Below are 26,365 nucleotides of genomic sequence, written 5' to 3'. Positions count from 1 at the left end.
TTTTTTATTCCTGCGATCCTTTGTCTGGACACCGGGTCCTTTTCCCACCACCTTTACTTCTACCTGCCATGTCCCAAACCAACCTCACACCCACTCATTCTATTTGTGTTCCAATAGTTTTCGGTTTGACTGCACCTGGAAGTTTTTACTTTTTTTTAACAGACCAAACAAATGTGAATTTCTCTCATAAGCTGTCATACAGCAAGGTCAGACTCCATCGCATCAATGATGATAGGCAGATGGCAGGAGCTATGAATTTAAACAGTCAGACAAGGCATGCCTTGAAGCAAAATCCAATTAAACCTTTAGCACTTCAAGCCTTTTGCGTGTTTTAAAATTTATATAAAAATAGTGGGTCTCAGTATCCCTGCTTTATTTTATGAATGTGTGTTTTGCTCTCTGTCACAGGTTACAGGATGTATTGATACTTTTCAGTATCCGTATCAATAAAACACGTGGAGAAAAATAAAAATCAAGTATTAAAACATAAAATATTAAACATTAAAACAACATGGCAATAGCCTCACACCTGTGTGTGATCTTAACTACAAATACTGAGAGGGTGGGAGGACTGGATAAATGATTCAGATTTAAGTAATTGCATGTAGTGCTATTTTTCTAGGAGGGAGACTCAAAAGCAGCACTGCATAAACAGTATACAGATAAATGTATAGTTATGTAAACTTTCTAAACTAGATACAAAAGTAAGTGCAACAGGCTTGGCGTAAACACATCACATACCGTATACAGAGAGATATGTTTGCTCTATCTTGTCACAGCTGGGCTGTATAATAAGTGATAAAAGACAAACACAACATATTTTAAGTGACAAAATAGGGATAAGCAGTAAATATAGGTTGTACAAGTCTTTTTAGGTGCATGTGCGTTTAATTGCATATGTGCATCTCAAGATAAGAAAGAACTCAAGAAACTTAAAGAGAAAAGTCACTGAAGATTAAAACCACATGTTAAAAAAATGAAAACAAATAAATTCATTTGAGGCGTCTTCAAATTTGCATTATAATCTGAGTGTGGTTAGGTAGTGGGATTCTCTCTGTAATCTGAATATATATTAGATTTGAAGAGGGCTTATCAACACTAAGAGGTCTGTGTGTGCTCAGAATTTTGAAAACCATCTTAGTATCTAAGTGATGATCAGAAGAGATGGAACTTGTCTTTACTTACCATTTATCAGTGTGCACACACAGATGCAAGCAGATTTACACACACAGAAGCACGACATACACACCTCAATGCTGTTCCCTCTGTCCTGGCCATACACACTTAAAATCCTCTCTCTCTTTAACAAATATCTCAGCCTGCAGCTGCACACTCTCCATCAGCCCTCAGAGTTTACAAGGATTAAGTATGTCATTGCACTTGCCCCACCCGCCTATACACTTTCCCTCGAATAAACACACATACTCACACACCAACAGACACGTATAGATGCCAAAGCTGTTAAAAGCTGGATTAAGTGTTTCCCTGGAAGGAGCAGTGTGTCCTGGTTGTGCTGTCAAGGTGCTGTCAGACAGTTCTCCTCCTCTTGCCTCCTTTGCCCTCCACTTGTTTCATAACTATGCTAAGAACAGAGTAACTATGATTCAGATATGGAGTAATTTATACTTGCATGGCTGTTCTACCATCAGCGATATGGTAATATGATTGGCAGTGACTGCATTTAAACAAAGAGAAAGTGAGGGCAAAGTTTTATATTCACATTCTCATTTAATCAGTGATTTTTGCCATTGAATGGCATCTTGTTTAATTGAATTTCTACTAGTAATCACTTCCAACCACGTGCCAGTTTTGTAGAGGTCACTTTGATCTGTTTCAACAGCTGCATCATGGCCCTCAAATTACAAACGAATGACAAAGAAGGACAGTTTTTAACACCATTACAGGCCTGGTATACTGTGTCAGTTAGGCCTCAGACAAAAACAGAGTGACAGCAAATTAAGCGCTTTGCAATAGACATGCAGAGAAAGATAGAAAGGGGAGCGCAGAAAAGGAAACAGAGGAGGAGAGGAACTTGAAGCTGCCTCTAAGCGACCCAGACACAGTAAATCATTACCACTATAAACCACAGAGCCAATAAAAAGCACAGCCTCACCCCACTATCAGAACCAGAGGGAGAGGAGGAGAGGAGGAGCAGGGGGTACAGAAACAGATTCTCCCCATCTGGATTCATTACAGGAGAAAAAATAACTTCCCGCGGAAATACACACGAGTGTATGTACACACACACTCAGATGCATTCTGCAGCCATATAATCACAATCAAGAAAGGCTTGAACATTTCAAAGACAAACATGTTTTTCCCGTGGTCTAATAAAATTAAAAGTCGATGCCTCAGATGCCGAGCTGGCCCCGGAGCTGCCTGGCAATTAGAGAGCAGTAAAAAAGGGAAATGAGAAAGGGAGTGAAGAGCGAGACACAGAACAAGGGAGGGGTGCAAGTCTTGATAGAAGGAGAGATGTTCTGAATTACTAGATTGGGACCATGTGAACTCCCTGAGGCAAGGCGGTGCATGGGCGAAGGATTGGCAAGGAAGATTGGCGAGAAAGCAGCTAACCAAAATGGATCAGGACAGCAGAGCGAAAATTGTTTATAGGGGTTTAAATATCAGTGATGGAGGACAAACTACTATATGCTGACCGGAAAAAAGCAGAAATGAATGTGGATAATTTCTTTTGTTTGCTTGTTTGTGTTTGGTAAACATGTCAAAGTTATTAGTACTAGTCTTTCCTAAGGAGCATTAAATTGAAAAATATTGTGTTTCTGCTGACACACATTTTGATGCTCCTAAAATCAAAACCACTCGAAAATTATATGTTCATTCAGTTTCATGTATATTAGTGTGCATTGCCTTGTTCCACTCACAACCCTGGGCCACTGCCTCAGAATGCCACCCCACCAGGCAGCAAACCGAATTAGGCTAACAGGAACTATAGACAATTGCTAGGATTCAACACTGCAGGCTGAACTTCCACTGAACTAACAGAACTCATTCTCTGTCTGTTTGTGCCTCTTGCCCAGCTCCCTCTCCTGTAGCAGTGATCAGAAAGGAGAAGACAACTCGAAACAGTGTCTCCCTGTCCTGGCAGGAGCCAGAAAGACCCAACGGTATCATCCTTGACTATGAGATCAAATACTACGAAAAGGTTGGTGTAGAATATATCGCTGTCACTCCTTAACCTCGGGTGCATTTCAGCAACGCAGCATGACAAATTGTACCTCTGAAAAGAAAAGAAAAATCTGCATTTGGGGGAAATATGATTATGAAAGATGAAAGATGATTTATGTCTGATAAAAATTAAGCATATAAAAGCAAATGACATGGTAATTAGTGAGCTGCTATTGAATTGATTTTATTATATTATTAGTCCAGCTGTGTCTCCGATCTATGTATCAAAGTAAAATGGATAACTTTGAAACTGGTCACTTTAATTCCCAAAAAAGATTCTCATTGTGGGTATACACTCAACAGTTTTATGTCCACCTTTTTAGGCCCATGTAGCATGTCCATTAGTCTTTCTCTATCAGACACATATCCAAGCCTTCCCCTGGCCCAACCGACTGAATCTCTGTGAATATAATCATATTATTCAACTTTAACCCTTACAATCTTTTTTATAGTGTCATTTGAACTAAAGCAAGTTGCAGTACCAAATGTACCTGCTACGCCACGATGCACTGTATGTGTGTATATGTGTCATAAAATGCCTTTGTGTGTTATCTTTTTTTCTAAAAAGAAGAAATTTCTTCATCAGAAGACCCTCCGTTCACCCTGTTATCTTCTTCTTTCAGCCTTCTTACATTCCCTGCCTTCCCTTTCTTTTTCTTCTCATCTCCTTTTTCTATCTATCCTTCCATCTTCCATGCTGTCCTCCTCTCCAGTCCAGTCCTTAATGGAGACAAGTTTTATGGCAGACAGTAAATGCATCTGTGGGGTCCCTCATTCTTCTGTGAGGGAAATTAGTGCAGAACGAATTACATTGGCTTTCAGCACCAATGCTGGGCTATGGCTGACATTTGATGGTGAAATTAGCCGTGGATGCAAGTTTAATCACTCTGGCAGATTCACTGTGTGCGTGTGTGTGTGTTTGTGTGTGTATATGTGTGTGTGTGCCCCAGATCAGTTTGCTTGAATGCCAACAGTGGCCCCTAATCTCTTGATTAGTAGGCTGACAGAAGCTGTTTCCTCTCTAAACTCTGGTCTCTGCTCAGCCATCCCTACCTAAGATGTTAAAACAAGGCCGGAAAACAGTGAGAGGAAAAGTTAATGAGTGATACCGGGTCAGAGCTCAATGCAGGTCTTATTCTCAACTGTGGTTTTTTCAATTGCACACACATGCTCACTTATCACAAATGCATGCCCATTCAAAAAAGACAGGAAAAATATAAGGGTGGAGTTAAAGAAGAACATTTTGTAATAAAAACCTTCTGGGTATTTTCACTGGTCCTTAGTGGATTATCTTTCAGGAAGTACTGGAGACACACAAACACGCATACCCACAAAGCCAGTTCCCATATTCTCCTCAGCAGACATACATACCCAGGGATTTTAAACCCTAGACAAAAGGTTCTTCCACGCAGAAGAGCAAACTTGGAGAATCACGGCAGATCCCAAGACTAATGCAAGACAGAGACTTCTTCATGTTGCAGGCACAGGGACACTGAGGGCATCTAGCATGCCAAGGATAAAGGCCACAAAAGGAGAAACACTGGAACACAAATTCCCCACACCAAGACCACACCATGACTCACTTATGAGACAGAAAGAGGCTTTTAGAGACACATGCACAGACACACAGATATAATTGCATATAGACATAAACAGGATGGTGAAACAGAACACAAAAACAGACTGAGATTAAAGAGATTAAAAGAGAGCGCTTTTACCAAGAAAGTGATGTTCAGATTTACAACAACAGCCAGACTTTTTGTTTTTTTCCGTGGTTTCCTGTCTGAATTTAAACAGACATTTGCAGTGAGGACAATCCAGTAATCCAATAGAAATTTACCAGTGACTCCAACCTAGCCTCTATCACTGTAGAATCTGCAGTCATACCAAAATATACAAAATTATGTCTAGCTTATAGCACATAGAGTTGTGGGCCCTCAGTGGACCAACATATCAGGGGGTCGAGCCACTGAAAGCCAAAAAGGAAATGATAAAATTACAGCTTTGTTGTTATTATTGAGTGATAAAAATCAAATAATGTTTCATGTAAACACTTCATAGTTGGGTTTTGGACCATTACATATTTCACTGGTAAAATTTGAGTAAACAAGACTTCTCTACTGGGATATTAGTGTGAGGCAGGAGGAAAAATGTTATTTGTCACAAGTCATTTCATCTCATACTGTGGGCTGCCACTCTAAATCCTGTGATTACTGGACTTCCTAATGCACCAAATTGCACCATATTTTCTGGTAACTGATAAAAAAGAAATGTGTTTCACAAAAGATTTGTGTGAACTTAATACTGAACTTATTACTTTAGTGCTACATGGAAACACGTGAAGCTAAGCCACTGAGGAAAACATTAACAAACCATTTTAAAAATAATCACCATTCCTAACCATTATTTTACAGACTGTTAAAATTATACAACATACAGTAAGTGAAAAAAACAATACTGGGTAAAAATAAATAAATAAATTGAAGTTTTATTGGAGAATGTCAGTAATAATAATAAAATAAAAGATACTTTATTTATCCCAGAAGTTGAGGTTACTGTGCTACAGCAGCCAAAATGTAAAAAAAAAAAAAACTAGATCGGTTAAAAAAAAATCCTACAAATAATATCACAAAACATAAAAAAAAAAAAAAAAATTACCTTAATAAAACAGTATTCCACAAAAAGCATAAATCTAAAATAAATGCAAAGTAAAGATGTTCTGTGTCCTGAAACACATGTTAAAAAAAAAATGTTACGTGAATTGGAGAAGAAATCAACTACAATTTCCACTGTTAAATCTTTAAAGGAACTTACACAATCATTTAACTTCTACCTCTGGCTTTGCCCACATTGCTCTCACTAGCACAGCTGTAAAACCAAAGGGTCAAAATGGTAAATGGACTGGGACTTATATAGCGCTTTTCTACTCTGAGTCATTCACCCAGTCGCACACACATACATACAAGTGCTTTTTTTTTTTCTATACCTGAGCACTTTGTCTAACATTTGCACACATACTCACACACCAATGGATGCATCTGAGGCAACTTGGGGTTCAGTATCTTGGATACTTCAACATGCAGACTAGAGGAGCCAGGAAGTGAACCACCAACTTTCTGATTGATAGAGAACCCACTCTCTCTTCTGAGTCATATCCACCCCCAAAAATGTCTGAATTGCTAGGGTTGGTCATTTCGCATTGCAGTATGGGGATGGTTAGGAATGGTTTGCTTGTAATCTTGGGAATTCCCAACCAGAAGGCTTCCCAGGAGAAGAGAGGTGTTTCATCTTCTAGAAATCCCATGGTGCCTGTGTGATCTCCCTGTCCCTTAAACAAGCTAAAGGGCACTGTGCAGTCGATAAGACAGTTCCAAGTGCACTTTGTGAAAATAGAATTTGTGGGAATACACGTTGCTAATTATTTTTGCATGTTTTATCACTGTAATCTAAAGAGCTGAGAGAGAACTCCAAATCCAAATTAATTTAGGCTGTTTATTTAGTCTTAGACAAAAGGGATGCTTGCTGAAACAATTTACAAGACCTCTGCTGCACATCACCCATTTTTGGGTCTGTGTCTTGTGTGTGTGTCTTTGTGTGTGTGTGTGTGTTTGTGTGTTAAGCTATAATTTGCTGCAGCTTTGTTTATATTATCAAAGCACAATGCAGCACTGAGACCAGATTAAATGCTTACAGTGTTCTGGTGTTCCTCACACACAAAAAATACATATAGACACATGCAGACAAAGTCCACAGTCACAAAGCTTGTTGGACTGCAGTGTGCACACACCTACGCACACACATATGCGCACACAAGGTGCTCGTGCCACACCTGTGTATGATTTTCAAGGGATGACATGCTGTCCTGAACAATGACAAGCTGCAAGAGATTTATAGCTGTGATGAAGGGTTGTTCCAGTGCAGGTCTGGTGTATCAGTTACCGCCTCACACACATGCCAGTTTAAAAAGCTTTGTGCACCATAAAACTCTGATCCACTCCATTAATAAGCATGAAGTTTCTTTTGGGCACATTTCTACATGTCAGTGTCTTTGAGTGTTTATGCCATTGCCTGTTCAAATGAGCGCCTTTTATTCACGGGAACTGTAAAAGGAGAATACGACAGTGTCGGGACACAGTTTAAGCTTGAATGAATTTTATAGGATTGGCTACATTGAATAAAACATGTAGCTCATTTTCAGGATTGCTGAAGTCATCCTTAATAGGTTGTCATTAACATTAAAGAGTGGCCTTGTGCTATTTTCCTGCTGATCCAAAGTTTGTGTCATACTAGAACTGGGTCAGTAATAATGTGACTGCAGTCCTCTGTGGGGCACGGACAAATCTAGTAAATTTTACCCAGGACAGTTGAAGGCTATGCGATACAGACAGAAAAACACTGCGTGTGTGTGTGCGTGTGCGTGTGTGCGTGTGTCTTCTGTACAATGTATTCATTGTTAATTAGTTTTATAGGGGGCTACTTTCTATCTTTCCATTTCTTCTCTACTGTTTTTTTTTTTTTTTTAAACCTTCCACATCTGGAAACGATGTGCTAAATGCAGACCTGGTGTGTAAATCCTCTTGTTGTTTTATCAGTGGAGATCAGTAGGAGAGAAGTCATAAAATCTAAAGTGCATAATTTATCAGAAGAATGCTATGAAACTGCCTGGGATGTTTGTGTTTTTGCATCTGTACAAAAATGGAAATACAAGGTTCTCCTTTGCAAACTTTGTATGTATTTTGTATTCATTATTAGTTTAAACGTGTAATGAATGCAGTATTTATACAATGCATGCATAAATTATGCAGCATGTTGTATGAACTGATCAAAATGAATGTATTTCTTATCTGTCATCTTGTTTCTTTGTTCTCCTTTTTCTACAGGAAGAGCAGGAGACCAGCTACACCATCCTCCGCGCTCGAGGTTGTAACGTGACCCTGAATGGTCTGAAGCCGAACACTGCCTACCTGCTTCAAATCCGAGCTCGTACTGCTGCTGGATATGGAGCCAGCAGTCCCACTTTCCAGTTTGAGACCAGCCCTGACTGTAAGCTCAGCAGAAATGAATGTTTTACAGCAGCAAACCTACAAGTGCTTTTGAGAAAAATTTAAAATACTGCCTTTTTTGTTTTGCTTTGTCTTTGTTACATGCCTAAGTTGTTTCATTTAGCTTTTACTCTTACGTGGGATAAAAGCTGTGAAAGCACGTTATTTTTCATATCGATGTTGCTGCCAGATATGTGTAAATGTCTCTATTAACGGCTAAATTGCCTTTATCTTGTGGGAATTGAATAGAATATCTTATTGAATCAAAGGTATATTTATTCTTGATGTGCATACAGTACATTGGAATGAGACTGGCAGGTAATTGCTGTTTTTTGTTGTGATGTGCTCTAATGTTACCAAAACAAAGTTAACACTGCTTATTAGCTGTTTCTTTCTGTCTTTCAGCAGCCTTCTCTATCTCAAGTGAAAGCAGCCAGGTTGTTTTGATTGCCATTTCCTCTGCCGTAGCCATCATCCTGCTCACTGTGCTTCTCTACGTCCTGATTAGCAGGTCTGTCCACCAATCACTTCCCTTGATTCTCACCTTGAGTGTTGTCTCTTTCGGACACAGCAGTCTGTTTACTGTGATCGGTTGATTATGGGTGTACTTTTCAAAATGACACATTTACACATTAAGACCAAAACCAATTTCTTTTATTAAAAAAAATGATCCCTTTATTTCATTTCCAAACATATATCTAGGAATTTGAGTGTATGCTATTGTGTACATATGATATTTACAAGTACTGTGTGAGTTAACACTTTCTAGGAGCTAGCCAAAAGTTCAGTTCACACCTTAATTTCTTACAATTTCTTTAATAAGCTGCTCTGAGGTATTTTTTTCTTTTAGTAGAACCTTCCCCAAGCAGTGCTCGTTCTGATAACCTACATGGTTATTTACAGTCCAGTGGCACACACACTTCATCTGAAGTCACTATTGGCTGTTTGCCACTTAATCAAAAAACATGAGCATGTTCAGTAAATGCAATCTTTTCGACGCATTCATGCACAGTGTTGGTGTTTGCATGCCAGTGTGTGTGTGGTTGAAGTTGGTGGTCAGTAGAGTTCAGAAAGAGCATTAAACCACAGTCCATTATAAGACTTACTGTATTGGTTATAAGAGCCAGAGTATATACACATAGACGTAAGCATGCACACATGGATCTTGGTAGCCTTTGGGCTGGGCTGGTGGGTGAATTTTTAATGGGAGATGTGGCACTACTTCTGGTCTTTCTCTGTTTGCATTGGCAGGTTTTGTTGCCGCAGCAAATCCAAACATCCTGATGAAAAAAGACTGCATTTTGGCAATGGCCACTGTAAGTACTGGACTCTGTTTATCCCAGAGTTGGCTCTGTCTCTCCTTGCTGTGCTTTACTATTCACTGAATCTAGATAAAGCTAGCCAGTTACATAATAGATAATTTGATGGTGTCATTTGAATATGCATGTCCTTCTGAGAACATTTTGACCAATAGCGGTTGTTTCAGGGGAGCGATGTCCAAGATTGAAGTGGGTTTCCCCTTCAAGCTTGGACGTATCTTTGTTTGTTCAGATGAGAAGACAATAATCAAAACAAGATCATGTTATGAAGGAGGCTTCTTGGCCCATTTGCAAACCAATCCCGGAGGCTTTATTTCAAAGGAGAACAAAATGACACTGTTTTCCAAACCAGCCAAAGGAAGTGCTTAAAGCTGCTTTTAAGTTTTTGCTTTCCAAAGAAAATGGCCCTTGATTTGTTCGTGTGAAGTGTTATACCAATTTCATTTTCTTTTTATGCTGCTTGCTCATTCTTTGCCTCTTGTTCCTGCTCTTTTTATGCCCTTACAAGGTGTTATTTATTTGGAATAGTCCTACCTTTAAACTTGACCTAGGCCTCCAGAATTCCCCAGGCACTGAAGAGCATCTGCCCACTGCTTCATGAGTAGTTCGGTTGGGTCAGACGCAAAGCATAAATTTTAGCACACAGGGACTACTAAAATACAGCTGTGTTAGATATTTTCACTTTTTTCTTCAAGTTTATCATAAAATAAAACATACCCTCTGAAGTCTTTCTTAAACTTAATGTGTTATGAAAGGTATCTTTCAAAGTGTTTTTTTTTATTGCATAATTCCTCTTCGTATCATTGCTCTCTCACAGGTCAATAAGAGAGTCTCTCCAGCGAAATAAGAAGAGTGAATTGTTTAAAAAAATACTCTGTCCATTAAAACAACTCAAAGTGTTTTGTTAACATTAGTGCAAACAGTTGTTGTTCTAATGCATAATATATGGAGTGGGTAAATCTCATCCTGACCTGCTCATTGAAGGGAATTCTTTACTAAAATTGAATCACTGACGCACTGAGGACTACACCATCTTCATGGTTTTGGTTTCCCGGTGTGATTCCCGGATTCTTCTGAATGTGCAATTTTAAACTGTGCTCTATGGATGACAGATTTTTTTTAGTCAGCAACTGATGCAACTTTCTTATGCTGCTGCAGTGCGTCTGCCAGGCATCAGAACCTATGTGGACCCCCACACCTATGAGGACCCCAGCCAGGCTGTGCACGAGTTTGCCAAGGAACTGGATGCCTCCTGCATCACCATAGATAAAGTGGTGGGAGCAGGTGAGAATAGGCAAAGGAAAATGTCTCATTTGCTGGTCACACAGATGCCATATAGGTTTGGCAACATTTCAGAGCACTGAATTTGTTTACTTTCAATTGTTATCAAAATAATTCTCAAAATTGACTTGGTGGGATATTTAAAAAAAAGGTAAATTAGAGAAGGCAAACCTTTTTACCCCCACTTTATATCAGTTACTTCCTTTTACTTTTGTACTCTTTCATATTTTGTTTAAATGACGAAGACAAACCAAGAGCACAACCACTCTAAGAAAAAATGAAGTGCATATAGAGCTCCTATATATCTATATTTAAATAGCAGCGAGTTATCTATGCGTCATGCTGCACAGCTGGGAATGAGAAAGCATTCTATGCCCCAGCTTGATGTCCCTTCATTCCAGCCCTCACCTATGATGGAGGGAAAAGTGGTGAAATGAGAAAACCTACAGTTGGTTCATGTCTCCTTTAACCCTTTCTTTCCCTCATTTTCATTCCTTTCTTTCTTTACATTTTCCATAGCTTACGCTTGAGTTCGTAACTCCCAATGTCCCGTAATTGCAATAGTAAAACAAGCCTTGTCTCCTCTTTTCCTCTCCCCCCATGTACTCCCTGATAACTTGAGCAGGAGTGCAGACGGGAGGGTAATGCATTATGATTCATGTAGAGTGCAGTCAGACTAGATGGAGACTAAAGCACACAGCACATAACAGCAGACTGGTCTCCAGAGTCCGACCAGCCCTTCACACTGTAAAACTGTCAGGACAGCCTGAGAGTCTATTACCTGAGTATACACTGAACTCACACTCCACAATACTAACCACAATATATTTTTCATACATAGCAGGTACAAAGCACAATGATCTTTACAGCGCTGCAGTGATACATAGCAGATCATTGTTTTTTATATTAAAATCAGATCTGAAAAGATCTGTTGTTCAATTTTAATCCCTTCCTTGTGTCATTTTGATTTCACACAACTAAGCATTAGCTTCTTCAAATCTGCCAGACCATTTGAAGAAATGTGCACAAATTAATCTCCATACGTCATTTAATATATTTAAATGCATTTAATTTAATTGCAGAGCCATAAAAAGTAAAACAGTGAAATGTGATCTAACAACAATGCAAGTAGGATGATCAAATAGGATTCCAAGCCAGTATTAGCAGAATACTACCCTAACCCATAGCTGATTTACACCACAGAGGGCTACACAGTACTATACATTTTTAACACATAGAGTGCATAGCTGAGTCAAAGTATATTTATTTTAGCGTTCTTTCATAGTAACATGAAGAAGTGAGAACATGTTTTGGACGATATAAATAAAATGACATGTTGACACGGTGATTACTTTTGAAAAGGAACTCAGTAGTTCGGACCTGTTTAATTTCAGAAGATGGACAGAAAATCCCTGAAACATTTTCAGATTAAAACCAGAAACTCTGTATGAGGAAACCATAAATTTGCAGATGCAAGTGTGAGCTGAGAGGAGAACAGGGGGGCACTTTGGCTTGCTCTTGTTAATCTGTCTTAACTTCATAAAATGTGAACCAAACACCAGAGGTGAAGCTTAAAGCTTCAGCCATGATGTAAACATTTTTGTCCGTCAGCTTCAGCGCAGCCTACCACCCATCTGTGTGATTTTTATAAAGCCACATAAGCACTCCGAACAATATACAACATACCTCTTCTTTCTCCATCTCTGCCTCAACCCCATCTGTCTTCATTAAACACGTTAACGGGACTTTGATCCTCTTGCCAATTGGTGATTGTGTGTTAAAAGACATGAAACACATGCTCCACTCTGCTTACATGGGTTCGACTTTAACATCAAAGTGAGATACCTAGCTCTACCTCTACTCATAACAGGAAAGGAACGCGTGTTCCTAATCAAGCCTTATTAGACGGAGATCTTCTTTCTCTGAGTGACCACATAAAAAAAGTGCCTTGGCCTGGCTTGTCTGTCCACTGCTGAGGGCCAGAAGTACAGCTCAGAGAAGGAAAGAACAGCCATGGTTTGGGTATTTAGACAGGTTGTAATTACTCTGGCTTAAGTCCTTCCAGACTCCATTGCTTCAACTCCAGGATCTGACCCATGCTCTCTGATCCAGAGCAGCTATAGGATATGATTGTACTGGATGAGGAGCAAGATCTGCATATCTTATGTCTGACATCACCTTTCTTGAGCACACTCAGCATGCATGTACATTATGTTCTAACACACACCCACATTTCATACATACACACAGATACACACATACACGTCTCATCTTCTGCAGTCCAGCCAAAACCTTGTCTCCAGGACTACCTTTGAAGTGGCCAGCATACCTATAAAACTTACTGTACCTTCTGGATATTTACCCACTGCATGCACATACTTACAAGTAGTTACTGAAACTCACGCATCCCCTCACGAGCGAAGAATGTTAATTGAGCTCTCCCAGAGCGGATATTGAGTCATGATGTGTTTTAATTTGACATAGAAATGAAGTTGAAAGGTTGTATTGCTGTCTGTTTGGTTTGTTATTTTGGCTTTGGGTTCAAGTTATACATTAATCAGGAAATGCTTTTTTTGTCCAACATCAGCAAAAGCATTTCCTGATTTATTGGGAGTTAAGTTATTACAGATGAAAATTTCAAGACCCCTTTTTGATCTGCAGCTTCATCTGGATGTATCACCGACAGGCAGTTGTAAAAATCATATATTTTCACACCTTAAACAACATCTGAACCACTGTTCTAAATCAGAGTAGTCAAGCAATTCTGCATCATGCTATGTTTGCTGTCAGGCTCTCAGTGGTGAAACTGATCTAGCCAGAGGTTAAGTAAATATCAACATGCATTCTTTCTTTGTGTTTTTGCTGTAAGTGTTGAAAATGTATTCAGAAATTTCAGAGTAAGGTTGCTAGATGAGTTAGCCACTGAGCTTGCATGCATTTCTGCCTGCCATATTCAATCCAAAATGCTTTTTGTGACAAAATCATTATCAGGGATTATTTTAAAAATGCCAGAAAAAAAAAAATAGGATGAAACTTCTGTTAATAGAACTTGCCTTTACTTTATCTCTAGGTGAATTTGGAGAAGTCTGCAGTGGTCGCCTGAAGCTGCCCAGCAAAAAAGAGATCTGTGTGGCCATCAAAACTCTTAAAGGTGGATACACAGACAAACAGAGGAGGGACTTCCTTTCTGAGGCATCAATCATGGGACAGTTTGACCACCCTAACATCATCAGGCTGGAGGGGGTGGTAACGCGCAGTAAGTTCACTGACAAAATTGAAGGGAATTGAATTGTCATCCTGGTTATTGCAGACTAAGAGTCTAGCAGGTATTTATTTAGATTTTGAGAGGCATGATGTTTCACAGAACACAACCATTTTTAGTCACATTCCATAAGAGATCAGGGTTCTCCTGAGTCTTTTTACCGATTCCGGATTTGCAGTTGTCTTTGACAAATGGCTCTAAAGTGGCTGACACTTCTGTGAAGGAGCAAAGGAGTTTTATTGAGTTGCCGTGGTGTAAATCTCTGCAGATCAATGTGCTCTGATCAAAGCCTGTGTCCAAAGCAGGCATAAATCCATAAATCCATATCTCTGACTAGCTTCCCTCTGGGCTTCTTTATAAGACTATCATTAGCACACAGAAGGCCTCTTTAAAATGGAATGACTGCAGAAAAGGGAAATAATGAGTCTGAACTTTGTCGTGAAGAAGCAGTCCTGGCCTCTATATTTCCCTGCGGCACTTGGCTTGTTAAGTAGTTCTGCCAGTATTGTTATTCTAAAGAGCAGAATAAAATACTGGGAGAACTTCCCTTCTCTTTGTTATTCAGGGTTCTAGGTTCCTCTGTTCTGTCTCATTTGTTCTTTGCTTCCTTATCTCCACCTTGCCTTACATTAACTTGTTTACCTGCTTCCCCAGTCTTATCTTCTTAGTGACTTTTTGCCATGACTTGTAATCAAAAACAGGCTAGTCATACAACGCACTGGACTGGATATTTAAACCATATTGTTCTGAATATGCCTCTTCTCCACAAAGAAAGAAAGAAAGAAAGAAAGAAAGAAAGAAAGAAAGAAAGAAAGAAAGAAAGAAAGAAAGAAAGAAAGAAAGAAAGAAAGAAAGAAAGAAAGAAAGAAAGAAAGAAAGAAACCAGTTGATGTCTTATAATTGATCATTATTTATTCATTTATGTATTTGCAAAATAATTTCAGTGAAGGCTAGTCAAGTTCCTTCATCCAGTTTTCTCCTTTGGCAAAATGTTTCAGCACTGTGCTGCACTGTACTGCAGAATGAACACAGTACATTATTAAACTGAAAGAGTTTGTGTGTGTGTGTGTGTATGTGTGCATGTGTGTGATCCCTCATCACACACTGTTTGCCTAATACATCTTAAACCACTCTTCCTGTTAATGTCCAGCCTGTGAGAAATTCTGCAATAACACAGGACTGCAGTTTCATTTGGTGTTTTGAGACTAATAGGGGAGGCCCCAAGTTCAGTACTTCGTACATGACATTTGGAGAGATGCCCTGAGCACATGTGCATAAGTAGGAGCAGCATGAGTGCAGGGCATAGTTTTAGGAGGTCCATTTGATATGCTCCCACACACAGACACCTACACAGGCATACACACTCGCACTGCTGTCGGGTGATTTATTAAGCTGCTCCTGTTAATTCTTAATAATCCTGAGACTTTCACACCCCATTTACCTTGCTGCTGCTTTTGGCTGATCCACAGGCTGCATATTTGCAGGGGCACACACACACACACACACACACACACACACACACACACACACACACACACACACACACACACACACATGCACACTTCTTGCTCAAGCTCATACATCCACATCCACACTTGCACGCATACAAGTACACTCATTCTTGGGTCCACAGAACAAAGGGGCTTGGGGGCCTTTATCTTTGCTGCCAATGTTGAAAGTGGAGAGAAAGAGGGAAAGGAAGGGGCGGAGGACAGGAGGGAGGACCGGGTGTGTGTGTTCCTGTCTGCGACTATAAATGCTGTTCTCCGTTAAACGGAACAATCCATCACAGCCTTTTAAGGACAGGGTGTGAGTGGTGGGTGTTATACTGGTCCTGTGACCATGTTTAAATGATGAGAGGTTTTTACTATAATTGCAAGTGAAATTGGTGCAACTTTCTAAGACAACCCATGCTGTTCTGTGAGTTTAATCTCCTTTTTTTAAGAGGCTAAAATGTCTGTCATACTGAGAAAGTCCTTTTTCAGGTAAAAAGTTGGAAGAAACAGTTGCTAGTATAAATTATCATGTACATACTTCATAACACAGTGGGAGTCAGTTTATTTTTTTTTGTCAACATCCCCTACTTAGCTCAGCTTACTCTGGTAACATGTAAATAAATAGAATCAGATGAAACAGATTCAAAATCTTTCTGAGTCATTTCAAGCAGAAATTCACAACATCTGTTTTGTTTAGATCCGCTCTGATTTAATTAAAGAAACTGAATTACATCTACAGTGAGCGCCAACATTATCCATGAAAAGACCTTTTTAAAAAAAAAAAAAAAAAAAAAATATATATATATATATATATATATATATATATATATATATATATATATATATATATATATATATATATATATATATATATATATATATCAAGTTTAATGTATTTACTTCTTTTCACAACTAATTCTGACACCCTCTCCATTCAGCCTGTGATTCCTGAAAATAAAAAAGGTCCCTTTCTTTCCAGATGTGGGGTAGCTTCACATTAATACATTCAAGAGGGATCGAGAGGGAGGGATGGGGTGATGAAAGAGAGAGGTATGATAGAGAAAAGGTAGGTCAGGAATGAAAGGGGAGGGAGCAGGGCACATTAATCAGAATAAAAAATGGAAAAGAGGAATATGGCTGGTGGTAAGTCAAGAGTGAAGCTGGGAGAACAAAGTCATCTGGGGCACAAACAAGTCCTGACACGGATGCTGTTCATTTAACCATGGCACTGATTTAAAGCTTTCTTAAAGAGTTTTTTTTTTCCCCCTCTCTCCCCCCTCCACCCACCTCCCCATAATAAACTTTGTGTTGGCCACAGTCTGATCAGGTACAGATGATAGCAGGCAGCATGGATTTACAGCCAGATCTTCCACAGAAATAAAGATGTCACACTTTGACAGGTGACCTGCTGGGACCCTAAAACTAGGATCCTAAGACTAGGATCATTTCATTCTGGTGCATGTGCGTGCGTGTGTTTGCGTGCGTGCGTGCGTGTGTGTGTGTGTGTGTGTGTGTGTGTGTGTGTGTGTGTGTGTGTGTGTGTGTGTGTGTAAAACAGAAAGAAAAGAGTAAGTTCAGTCTGGTCACTGTCAGGGCCTGTGTACGTCTGTTTAATGTCGAGTTACAGCAGCTCTTATTGTCGACTCGTTATGATTTTGGCTGTTTCAGAGAATAAATCTAAAATCAATATGACATTGGCTCAAAAGAGGTTTTTTTTTAAGTTGATTAGTATTCAGGATGTTATTGTAATAATTCTTTTGAATAGTATTGCTGATATGACCATGGGTTGAAATCTTCCTCTTGCAGGTAAACCTGTCATGATTGTCACCGAGTACATGGAGAATGGATCTCTTGACAGCTTTTTAAGAGTGAGTAATAAGAAAAACACACACATTGAATTTTAATGTGTTAAACCCAAATCAGTTTGGGCAACGCACACATACTGAATAACAAAAGATTAAGAAACTTCTTTAGGGGACATTTGTCTTCAGTGCTTGCTTTTATTAAATGCCCTAAAGTGCCAGGTTTTAAAATCAGAAAGTCAAATGATTTTGTCTAACAGCATTTTTTTTTTTTTACAATAGAATCCATTTTTTTTTTTTACAATAGAATCCGTTTTTTAGTATAGATTAAATGTAGAAAATATGTTTTTTCAATATATGAGACATTTTCGCAGAGGTCTGCACTTCATCGTTGAAAATATGTCATATGTATAAATACACACACTGGGTGGACACACTCACCCATTCATATGAATGGGTGAGTGTGTCCAAACTTTTGACTGGTAAAGTAAATGGTTGACTTTTGTATAATGCTGATTTTTAGAATTGTGTGTCAGTATTTACACAGATAACAATTTTATAAATTGTATTAAAAAAGTTTGTTTTATAATTAGGACAACCATGGTCAGTTTTAACACTAGACTAGAATACATTATACTGTATATACACTATACGGTACCTGAGATTTGCTGGTTTTAGCAGTTCTGATTGTTTCCAGCTGTGTTCTCTATACATCTTGTCATGTGACAAAATATTTTGAACTGTATCCCTACTGCTCTTGCAGCCAGGAGTGAATGTGATTCTTGCCATGCCTCTGTCTCTTAAAGAGAAATCGACCTGCCTTACTGAAATTAGCCAACTCGCAGCAGCCAAGCCGCAACAGCAACACTGGCATGAAAGCATGTGTACTGATGCCTGTTTTAGTGTTTTTCCACATGCATCTGCAACGCACGCAGTCAAATCCAGGATGTGTAGCTGTTGTCTCCCGACATTTTCGCAGAGGTCTGCACTTCATCGTTGAAAATGCGTCATATATATAAATACACACACTCACGGAAATTCATAGCTTTGCACTTCAGCTTATGTCTGTGCTATGAATCTGCAAAGCTTTGAAGTGACTAAACCAGGTTTCCTGGCCACTAATGGCTCAAGATGAAATGGAAGTTAAGGTGGGTCTAGTCAGTTTTTAGAGAAAACCATACTTATCATACACAGAATAAGCCAGTGTATGTGAAAAGCAGTCATTATAAATGTATAAAGACAAAGTGTTATAGGCTGAAAAGGAGCCTAATAAAAGCTTACCTTGATAGATTGCTCAATAATGACAGATAATTTGAAAGAAAATTGAAAAATGTCCTGCAAAAACAGTGACCATGCAATTTACATAATCTGCAGTTACTTGGAAGTGATATTATAGAGCAGGGGAGATCCACAATAGATGGCTTGAAAGGCAGAGTGACCAACCAAACTGAATTTAAAAAACAGGGAAGCAGGCATGATTGGCCTAGACAGACAACGCAGGCACATAAATCTTTGGACAAGGGTATTGATGCTGAAATTTTGAATGGGGTGAATTCGACAGTGTGGGATGACAGAAGACACGAATAGCAGTAAGAATAGCCAAAAATGACAAAAAGGTATGGAGACTAAGCATAACAGGCTCTTCCTCAAAAAAATTCATGTAGCTCTCCTCATGTTTCCTATGTTTATATTTATCTCCTATCCAGATAACAGCAACAGATCACAGAACATGTAGGCCTAGTTATGAACGCTTGCCAGTATGAATCAGTGTAAACACTGCTGCTTGCCAATGCAAACAATAAAGTGCGCTTTGTGTTTACATCTCATCCACTATATGTTTGACTGCTGCAACTCAACACCTGGCAAACATTTGGCTATAAACATTCATGGGAAAATGTGCCATGGAAATGCATTATATCCTTTTTTTCCCCCACATTATATAGTTTTCTGATGAATATACAACTATCACAACTATGTTTGGATGCCAATTTTCATGTGCTCTATGTGTGCCATCATATATATATATGTAGCATATGAAAACTGGCCCACAACAACAGCAGGGATTTATTTAAAAAAATAAATTCATTTTTATACTCTAATCCTTATTTCCATACATTACTGTGTATCTGGCTGTGGGATTTCACAGTTGAACTAAAGATGAGGTACAGAATGTCAAAGGTGATTTTTAAAGGTTAATGAAAATGCTGTGGATACTAATGTAGAAAGATTTCATTTGATGCAAATACCCCAAAAGGTCAGATTCCCTTTGTGTACTATATAACGCATGTTAAAGTGTGGAAAGAAAGGAAAAACATGCTTTTCTTTCATTAATTATTTCTTTTATCTTTCTTTTTAGAAACATGATGCCCAGTTCACAGGAATCCAGTTGGTTGGCATGCTGCGTGGTATTGCTTCAGGCATGAAGTATCTGTCAGACATGGGTTACGTTCACAGAGACTTGGCTGCTCGAAACATTTTGGTCAACAGCAATCTGGTGTGTAAAGTGTCAGACTTTGGCTTGTCCCGAGTCCTGGAGGATGACCCGGAGGCTGCTTACACAACCAGGGTGAGCTGAAACACAAATTTAAATAAAGAACCTAAATGACAACACAGTTTTATATAAAACTCTCTGAATGCAGCTGTGCAGTATGGTACCAAACAGATTACTTTTCCTCTCTGGTAAAAATGATCAGAAAAGCAAAGAGTCAGATGGACAGCAAATGGACAACACAATCCATCCTATCTGGGCTTTGTCTCACGCACACTTAACGTATACAGAGGTAGTCTATCGCCATACATACACAGGCAGATACTGTGCACCTGTTCCACTCACATATCATGGCAAGGGTGAACAACACATAAAAACCAAAATGTTAAAGGGCAGACATAAATCCACATATCCCAACTGGAAGGTCATGGAGAAGACCATTTTGGCACTGTGTGCCATAAGAGGAAGCATCTCATTAAGAAGAATATATGTGTGTTTGTGCACAGTCACTTGGGGTTTAAATATACTCTTTCAAAATGTAAATGACATTTTGCACAGCTCTATCTGTTACCATGACATTTACCACCAGACATTTTTCTTCTTAGATTGGACTTTCACACAACTCTTTGACGCGTCCTACATAATCTGGTTGCTTTCTATTTATAGCAATAGATCACAGTAGAACACAGATGTCTCTTGAACCTGCTAGCTGGTAGAGAAGGGCGCCTACTGGCCATATCTACTGGACTGATTATGACTGTTGAAAGCCATTTGACAGGCTAATATCCTCTGAATTGGTTGCTTTTTGGTGACCCACCCGTTACATAACCCAACGAGTACTTTGGCTCAAGTGTTATCCCACAAGGGAGGTTACACAGAAATTTATAAAGGCCATAGTTTGCATAAGCAGAATAAGAAAAATAAGAAAAATAACTGCTACTTTCAAACGGTAGCATATCTCACTTTTAAAATGGTAAGTGTTGAGAAGACAGTTTGAGAGATTCACAGTTTATCTTATGATTATGGAAAATCGGTGCTTCAGCTTACCTTAGAAATCCACTTATGAATTCATCCTATAAGCATTTTTTGGGATACCCTGACAGTAGATGCTCATGTTCCAAACTGGAACACAACCAGTAGGCATGTTATGCCCCAGATACAGATCTAAACTTCTGGAAGTGTGTGCGTGTGTGGCCATTTTCAGCTGAGGAATCTGTGGTCTTAACCATGCGTGCAGCCTTTTAGTCAGAGTATAATTTGCTGGCTGAGAATGGCTTGTCAAATAAACAGTCAGTGTGCCGTTTGCCTTTCTCCCAGAAATTCATAATCTGAAATAATGAGACAGAATAATAAACTCTGCCACATTAAAGTAATTGACAATGCTAGCACATGTGGACTTCAATGGAACTTTTTCTCTCAAATTCTTTAGTCTCTACTTTTTAGGAAAAGTCTAAAGTTTGTGGTCGTATGTGCATATGTACACATAGATAAGGGTATTTCTGCTCATTTTAGACTTGTAAACTGCTTTATTGGTGCCACTATTTGTCTGTTGTTTGCATTTCACTCTCCCATAGATTCCCCGGTATTTCCATACCCATCAGGAGTAGAAGAATGTAAAGTTTAGATTGCAGTATGTATGACTGCACAGTGCTAGGCTAAACCTAACATATTGGGTCAATGTTTCTGTTAGCTTTGGCTACCATCAGCCTCCAACCCTATGATCCATTTTCTTCATCTGTCTTGATTTTTAGCTAAAATGACAAATACGGCTACACACTGCAATAAAGGGTTATCCGGGGCACCTTGGATTACAATTTGATGAATGAGTTTTTCTTTCTGGCTTTAACGTTCTTTAAGACTGATGATAATCCATTTTGATTAAAACTTAATATAATGTGTTTAGTTACAGTAAGGTTCAATGTCTCCCTATGTGACATTTTTTAAATCTTTTTTAGAAGCGTTAAAAGATTTTTATCAGTCTGGGAAAACAAATTAATCAAAGACAATCAAATAGAAGTCAAAGTCAAAAAAAGCTTGTGCATGGCTCACATTTCCATGAGGAAACATGAGTCACGTTTCACTCCAAGTTCTACCACACCACACTGGAAATAATAATAATAATAATATTTTAAATTGTTACAGTTTTGTGATCCTCACTCTTAAATCCAAACCACAGAGTCGACCGGGATTTAAGGGTTTCAGAACAGCCTATGAAATATTCTTGCATCGGACACAAACTTACACCTCAGATTTTGTTTGAGAATACATCCAGGCTTACATATTTATATCCACCCAGCAGTACTTGCCTTTAACATGCTATTTTCAAAAACTTCTTTTTTTTGGGGGGGGTGGGGGGTTAAGATATAATATCAAAAGTTTTATTCACAAAACTTAATTCAGCTATGGTAAATGGCAGGTGCAAAGATAGTCATGCTCGAGAATTACTGATGTTTTCCAATGAAAGTAAGCACAATGAATGATCTCGTTTTCTGTATTTCAGGGAGGTAAAATCCCTATCCGGTGGACAGCTCCAGAGGCTATTGCGTACAGGAAGTTTACATCTGCCAGCGATGCTTGGAGTTATGGCATTGTGCTATGGGAAGTGATGTCATATGGGGAACGGCCATACTGGGAGATGTCCAATCAGGATGTAAGTACTGCCCGTTTGCAAATTTACATTCCTTTAACAGGTACGCATCCACAACTGCAGGGATAACACCTTTGCACATTTCACAAATTCCACTGGAAGTGAAGGCATTAACAAATTCCACTGATTTAAATAAGATATTTAATTCATGCTAAGGTGAGCTACAGAGAGAAGGATTCTTGAGTGCACATAAAACTCAGATCTTAACAAAAGCACTTACCACAGCTTATTTTGTTATGAATATTAATTATCTGTCTTTTTTTTTGTCAAATCCTATCTGTTCCAACATAAAGGTAATAAAAGCTGTAGATGAAGGTTACCGCTTGCCCCCACCCATGGACTGCCCTGCCACCCTCTACCAGCTGATGTTGGACTGCTGGCAGAAAGAGAGGAACAATCGGCCTAAATTTGAACAGATAGTTAGCATCCTGGATAAACTCATCCGGAACCCCGGTAGCCTCAAAATCACGGCAAACACCACATCCAGGTATCAAAAGCATCTTTTATTTTTGTTTTTATTACCATTTTAGGTGTTGTGTGCATATCTAAACCATTACACAAATGGCAAAGTGAGTTATTGTGAGTGTGAGTTAGTTTCAAGTTGTTGGTTTTTTTGACCCCCCCCCCCTCTTTGGTGAGCATGAGGCATCATCGGCATTAATGGAAGTTGATGAATGATGCACAATTCAACATTATTAATGTCATGAACAACAAATGAGAAAAGGTGACACAGTTGGGGGTGAGGGGGTTGGGGATGGGGATGGGGATGGGGAAGTTTCTTCCACCTGTCTTTCCACCTGTACATTGCAGGTGATCAATATCAACACTGCCTTTCTATTTCCTGTGTTTGTAAGATTTAAATGAAAATTAACACCACTTATAAAAGCCTAAATTTATTAGAATAAAATATTTTACATCTTTTCTGATATTTTCAAAGATTTTCTCTTATTTGTTTCCATGTTACTTTCTTTTTTGCCCTGCCTAATGCTTCTCTGTCCCCTTTGTGGGAGCAATCATTCTCTCCCAGGGGTCTGCGGGTAAGCAGGACAGCATACACTTGTCAGTTATGGGCAGGGAGGGATACAGGCATTAGGTCTGCAGCAGACAGCCATGGTATTATGTAGACGTCAAAGCTCATAACATTGACTAATGATTTCTTAAGAAAGTGAAAATAGGTCCCTTGGAGTTTGCATGTAATCTTCCTGATTGGCTTTTAACACTGGGTGAGCACAGGCTGGCCGACAGAGGCTGGTACGTTGATTTATGAGAACTCTGTGCGTATGTGTGTGGTGGCGGCGGCAGTTGCACAGCGGGAGCAGCTGCACTCAGCTCCACACACCTCGTTTGTCTCAGGGCTGTCCTGGCTGGCTAATGCTATACCCCCTCCTCCACAAAGCCCAGAACAAAGCCTGTGACCCAAGTAGAGCATCTGGAAACTTCGAGGGTGGGACCTGGTCAGTTTACTCTTCCTGCATGTGGATGATGAGAGAGTCAGTAGGCCAAGGTTGACTGTCAGAGGCTATGGGCCAGCAGGAATCCAGTAGAGCTTTGAAGCTATTGTGTATCTGACTTACTTTTCAGGGTATCTAAATCATGTGAGATTCATGCAATCCTGTTTTCTAAATCAAATGTGTATTTTTTCTACACAACAAAGCATGACAATGGCTGCTTATAGTGGTCCTTATAAATGCATGACACTCAGCATTATATAATGTCTAGAATATCAACCTTTATCTGGAGAGCCCTGGAACTTGGGTTGGAATAAAGGGCTTGGGAAGTAACAGGGATTGGGGGCTGGGGCCATGCTTGGCAATGGAAATGGGCAGACATTCAATTGTGAATGAAAACCAGCTGACAGTAGAAAAGAACACAGGCATTTTACACAAATATATGTCTCCATCAACACAGACAGGCATATGTTGTTGAGAACATCAAAAAAATCTGGATAGAATCGAGATGGAATAGTTGGTACTGCAAATAACACAGTGATGAACAGTAAGTACTTCAGTTAATACCAAAAAAAATAAAATGTTCTCAGACACTAAAACTCAACAGTGAAAATGAATTGAATAAAGAATTCTGAGAAAAAAAAATCACGTGCTGAAATCAAATCAAAATGTCGGTTTAGCTTTCCTCAAACCACCTGAGTAAATTAAAAACTACATCATATCAAATCTGACAGTGGCAGCAAATGGCCACAACTGAAAGGGCCGTTATTGCCCCTAAATGTTGGTCTAACCTCTCCCTGATATTCCCTGGGAGTTTCATTCCAATATGAAGGCTACATAGCAGTGGGTATTTGGAGGTTAAAACAATAAGAGCTAGAGCACAAGAGGGATAGTGTCATGACAATGAAAAAATGGGTATAGACGTGATTCCCTTTCTGTTTTTTTTTTAAATATATTTTCTTCTGTTCAAGTGGGAGTTGTCTGCATTGTTATATGGTATTAAGTAGGCATTACCCCCAACCCCACCTGTCAGACAGATGCTATCTTTTTTAATGATTATTTTCCAATTCATAACATCTCTCTGTTTCCCCACCAATCGCTGTGTCTCCTGAGCTGCGATGAGATGTTGCTGAAAATGTAACAACAAAGGAAACACTGAAAATGATAAGGGAAACGAATCAAGGTCATCTGCAGTTTACCTCTCAGTGGAGACAGCAGAGGGGAAAAGAAAGTAGAAAAAAAGAAGAGATCAAAGAAGAAAAAGAAAAAAAGTGAAGAGAGGAGGGAAAAAGATCAATAATCCTTCAAAAAGATGAAAAATCTTTTCTTTATAGCCCAAAAGTTTAAGAGAAATGAAAAATCTTCCACATAATTTTTTTTGTCCCAAATTTATCTTTCAGCAAAAAAACAAAAAAACAAACAAAAAAAACCCCAGAAGTAACAAGTATTTAAAATATTTGTCTTTTTCAGAAGATTCACACATTACTTTCTTTTTGTTCTTGTGCAAACCACCCCCTCCATCTAGCCCTCAACTCCCTCCTTTGCAGGCAAGCCATCTTTCCAGGGGGTCCTGGGGGCCCTCTGCTTTTTTGACAAACCTCTGATCTGGCAGGAAAAGACTCAATCATTGTAACAACACCCACTCCACCACCTCAAGTGGATCTTTTTTAGTCTCCTTTTTCTTCTTTTCTTCCATGACCATTTAGATACCATCTGAAGATTCTCAATATACCTAATAATTGTTGGCTTAATGTGATGTTTCTGACACTGTTGCTTAATGGGAGCTAGATGATTTTCTGTTGTAACATTATTTTGATCATATTTAAATATTCCAAGGGGCAAGTGGGAAGAGTAAACAATTTCATTTATAAGACATTTTATCACATATCTTATGAAATTGAACCTTTGCTCCCTGTGGATACCCTATTCCTGACTAATATTTCCAAATTTGGCAAACATAAACATTTAGAGTGGCTTTAAACCTCCTTGCCAGTCCAAGTCAGTAAGGCAGAGGTGTACTTTCTGGTGTTCTAATGAGTTTGTTTACAGTGCTATGAATAGTATTCCCCAAGGAAGAACTATCCTTTTTTTTTCTGTCCTGTCCTTTCCTGCCTTGCTCTATTCCCTTGAGCACCTACATATCTTGGCACAGGCATCTTTATCTAATCTTTGTGACAGATGCAGTGTGTCCTTATTTTTTGGAACCCAGTTTTAAATGATTCTCACAAATTCAAAAGTAAACACGCACACTGTTCTACTGTTGGACTGGTCATTGTGTTATGAGCCCTAGATTGACCTAATATGGTTTGGCCGTGTTTACTGTTCACTGCACTGATGTGCTCAGGTTTCGCAGCATCTAAGGGAATCACATTTATATAAACTAACATTAGTTGT

The 26,365-nt window shown here is 39.0% G+C and overlaps 1 protein-coding gene across 4 annotated transcripts in view; it reads left to right on the top strand.

Moving 5' to 3' along the window:
• Nucleotides 1-26,365, top strand: part of epha3 (eph receptor A3) — a 92,751-nt gene that overhangs the window by 59,370 nt on the left and 7,016 nt on the right. For 3 of the 4 annotated variants that reach the window (XM_030757385.1, XM_030757384.1, XM_030757387.1), the window contains 10 exons: nt 3,039-3,163; nt 8,067-8,229; nt 8,634-8,739; nt 9,480-9,544; nt 10,706-10,831; nt 13,899-14,084; nt 17,393-17,454; nt 19,745-19,954; nt 22,377-22,526; nt 22,817-23,010. In XM_030757385.1, the coding sequence (XP_030613245.1) occupies nt 3,039-3,163; nt 8,067-8,229; nt 8,634-8,739; nt 9,480-9,544; nt 10,706-10,831; nt 13,899-14,084; nt 17,393-17,454; nt 19,745-19,954; nt 22,377-22,526; nt 22,817-23,010 (1,387 nt within the window). The remainder of the gene's footprint in view (nt 1-3,038; nt 3,164-8,066; nt 8,230-8,633; nt 8,740-9,479; nt 9,545-10,705; nt 10,832-13,898; nt 14,085-17,392; nt 17,455-19,744; nt 19,955-22,376; nt 22,527-22,816; nt 23,011-26,365) is intronic. The other variant, XM_030757386.1, reaches the window with a different exon arrangement.

Source organism: Archocentrus centrarchus, chromosome 21 (assembly GCF_007364275.1).
Source record: "Archocentrus centrarchus isolate MPI-CPG fArcCen1 chromosome 21, fArcCen1, whole genome shotgun sequence".
Lineage (NCBI taxonomy): Eukaryota > Metazoa > Chordata > Actinopteri > Cichliformes > Cichlidae > Archocentrus > Archocentrus centrarchus.
The sequence above is the reverse complement of the archived record's forward strand: the minus strand, read 5'-3'. Positions and strand labels throughout refer to the sequence as shown.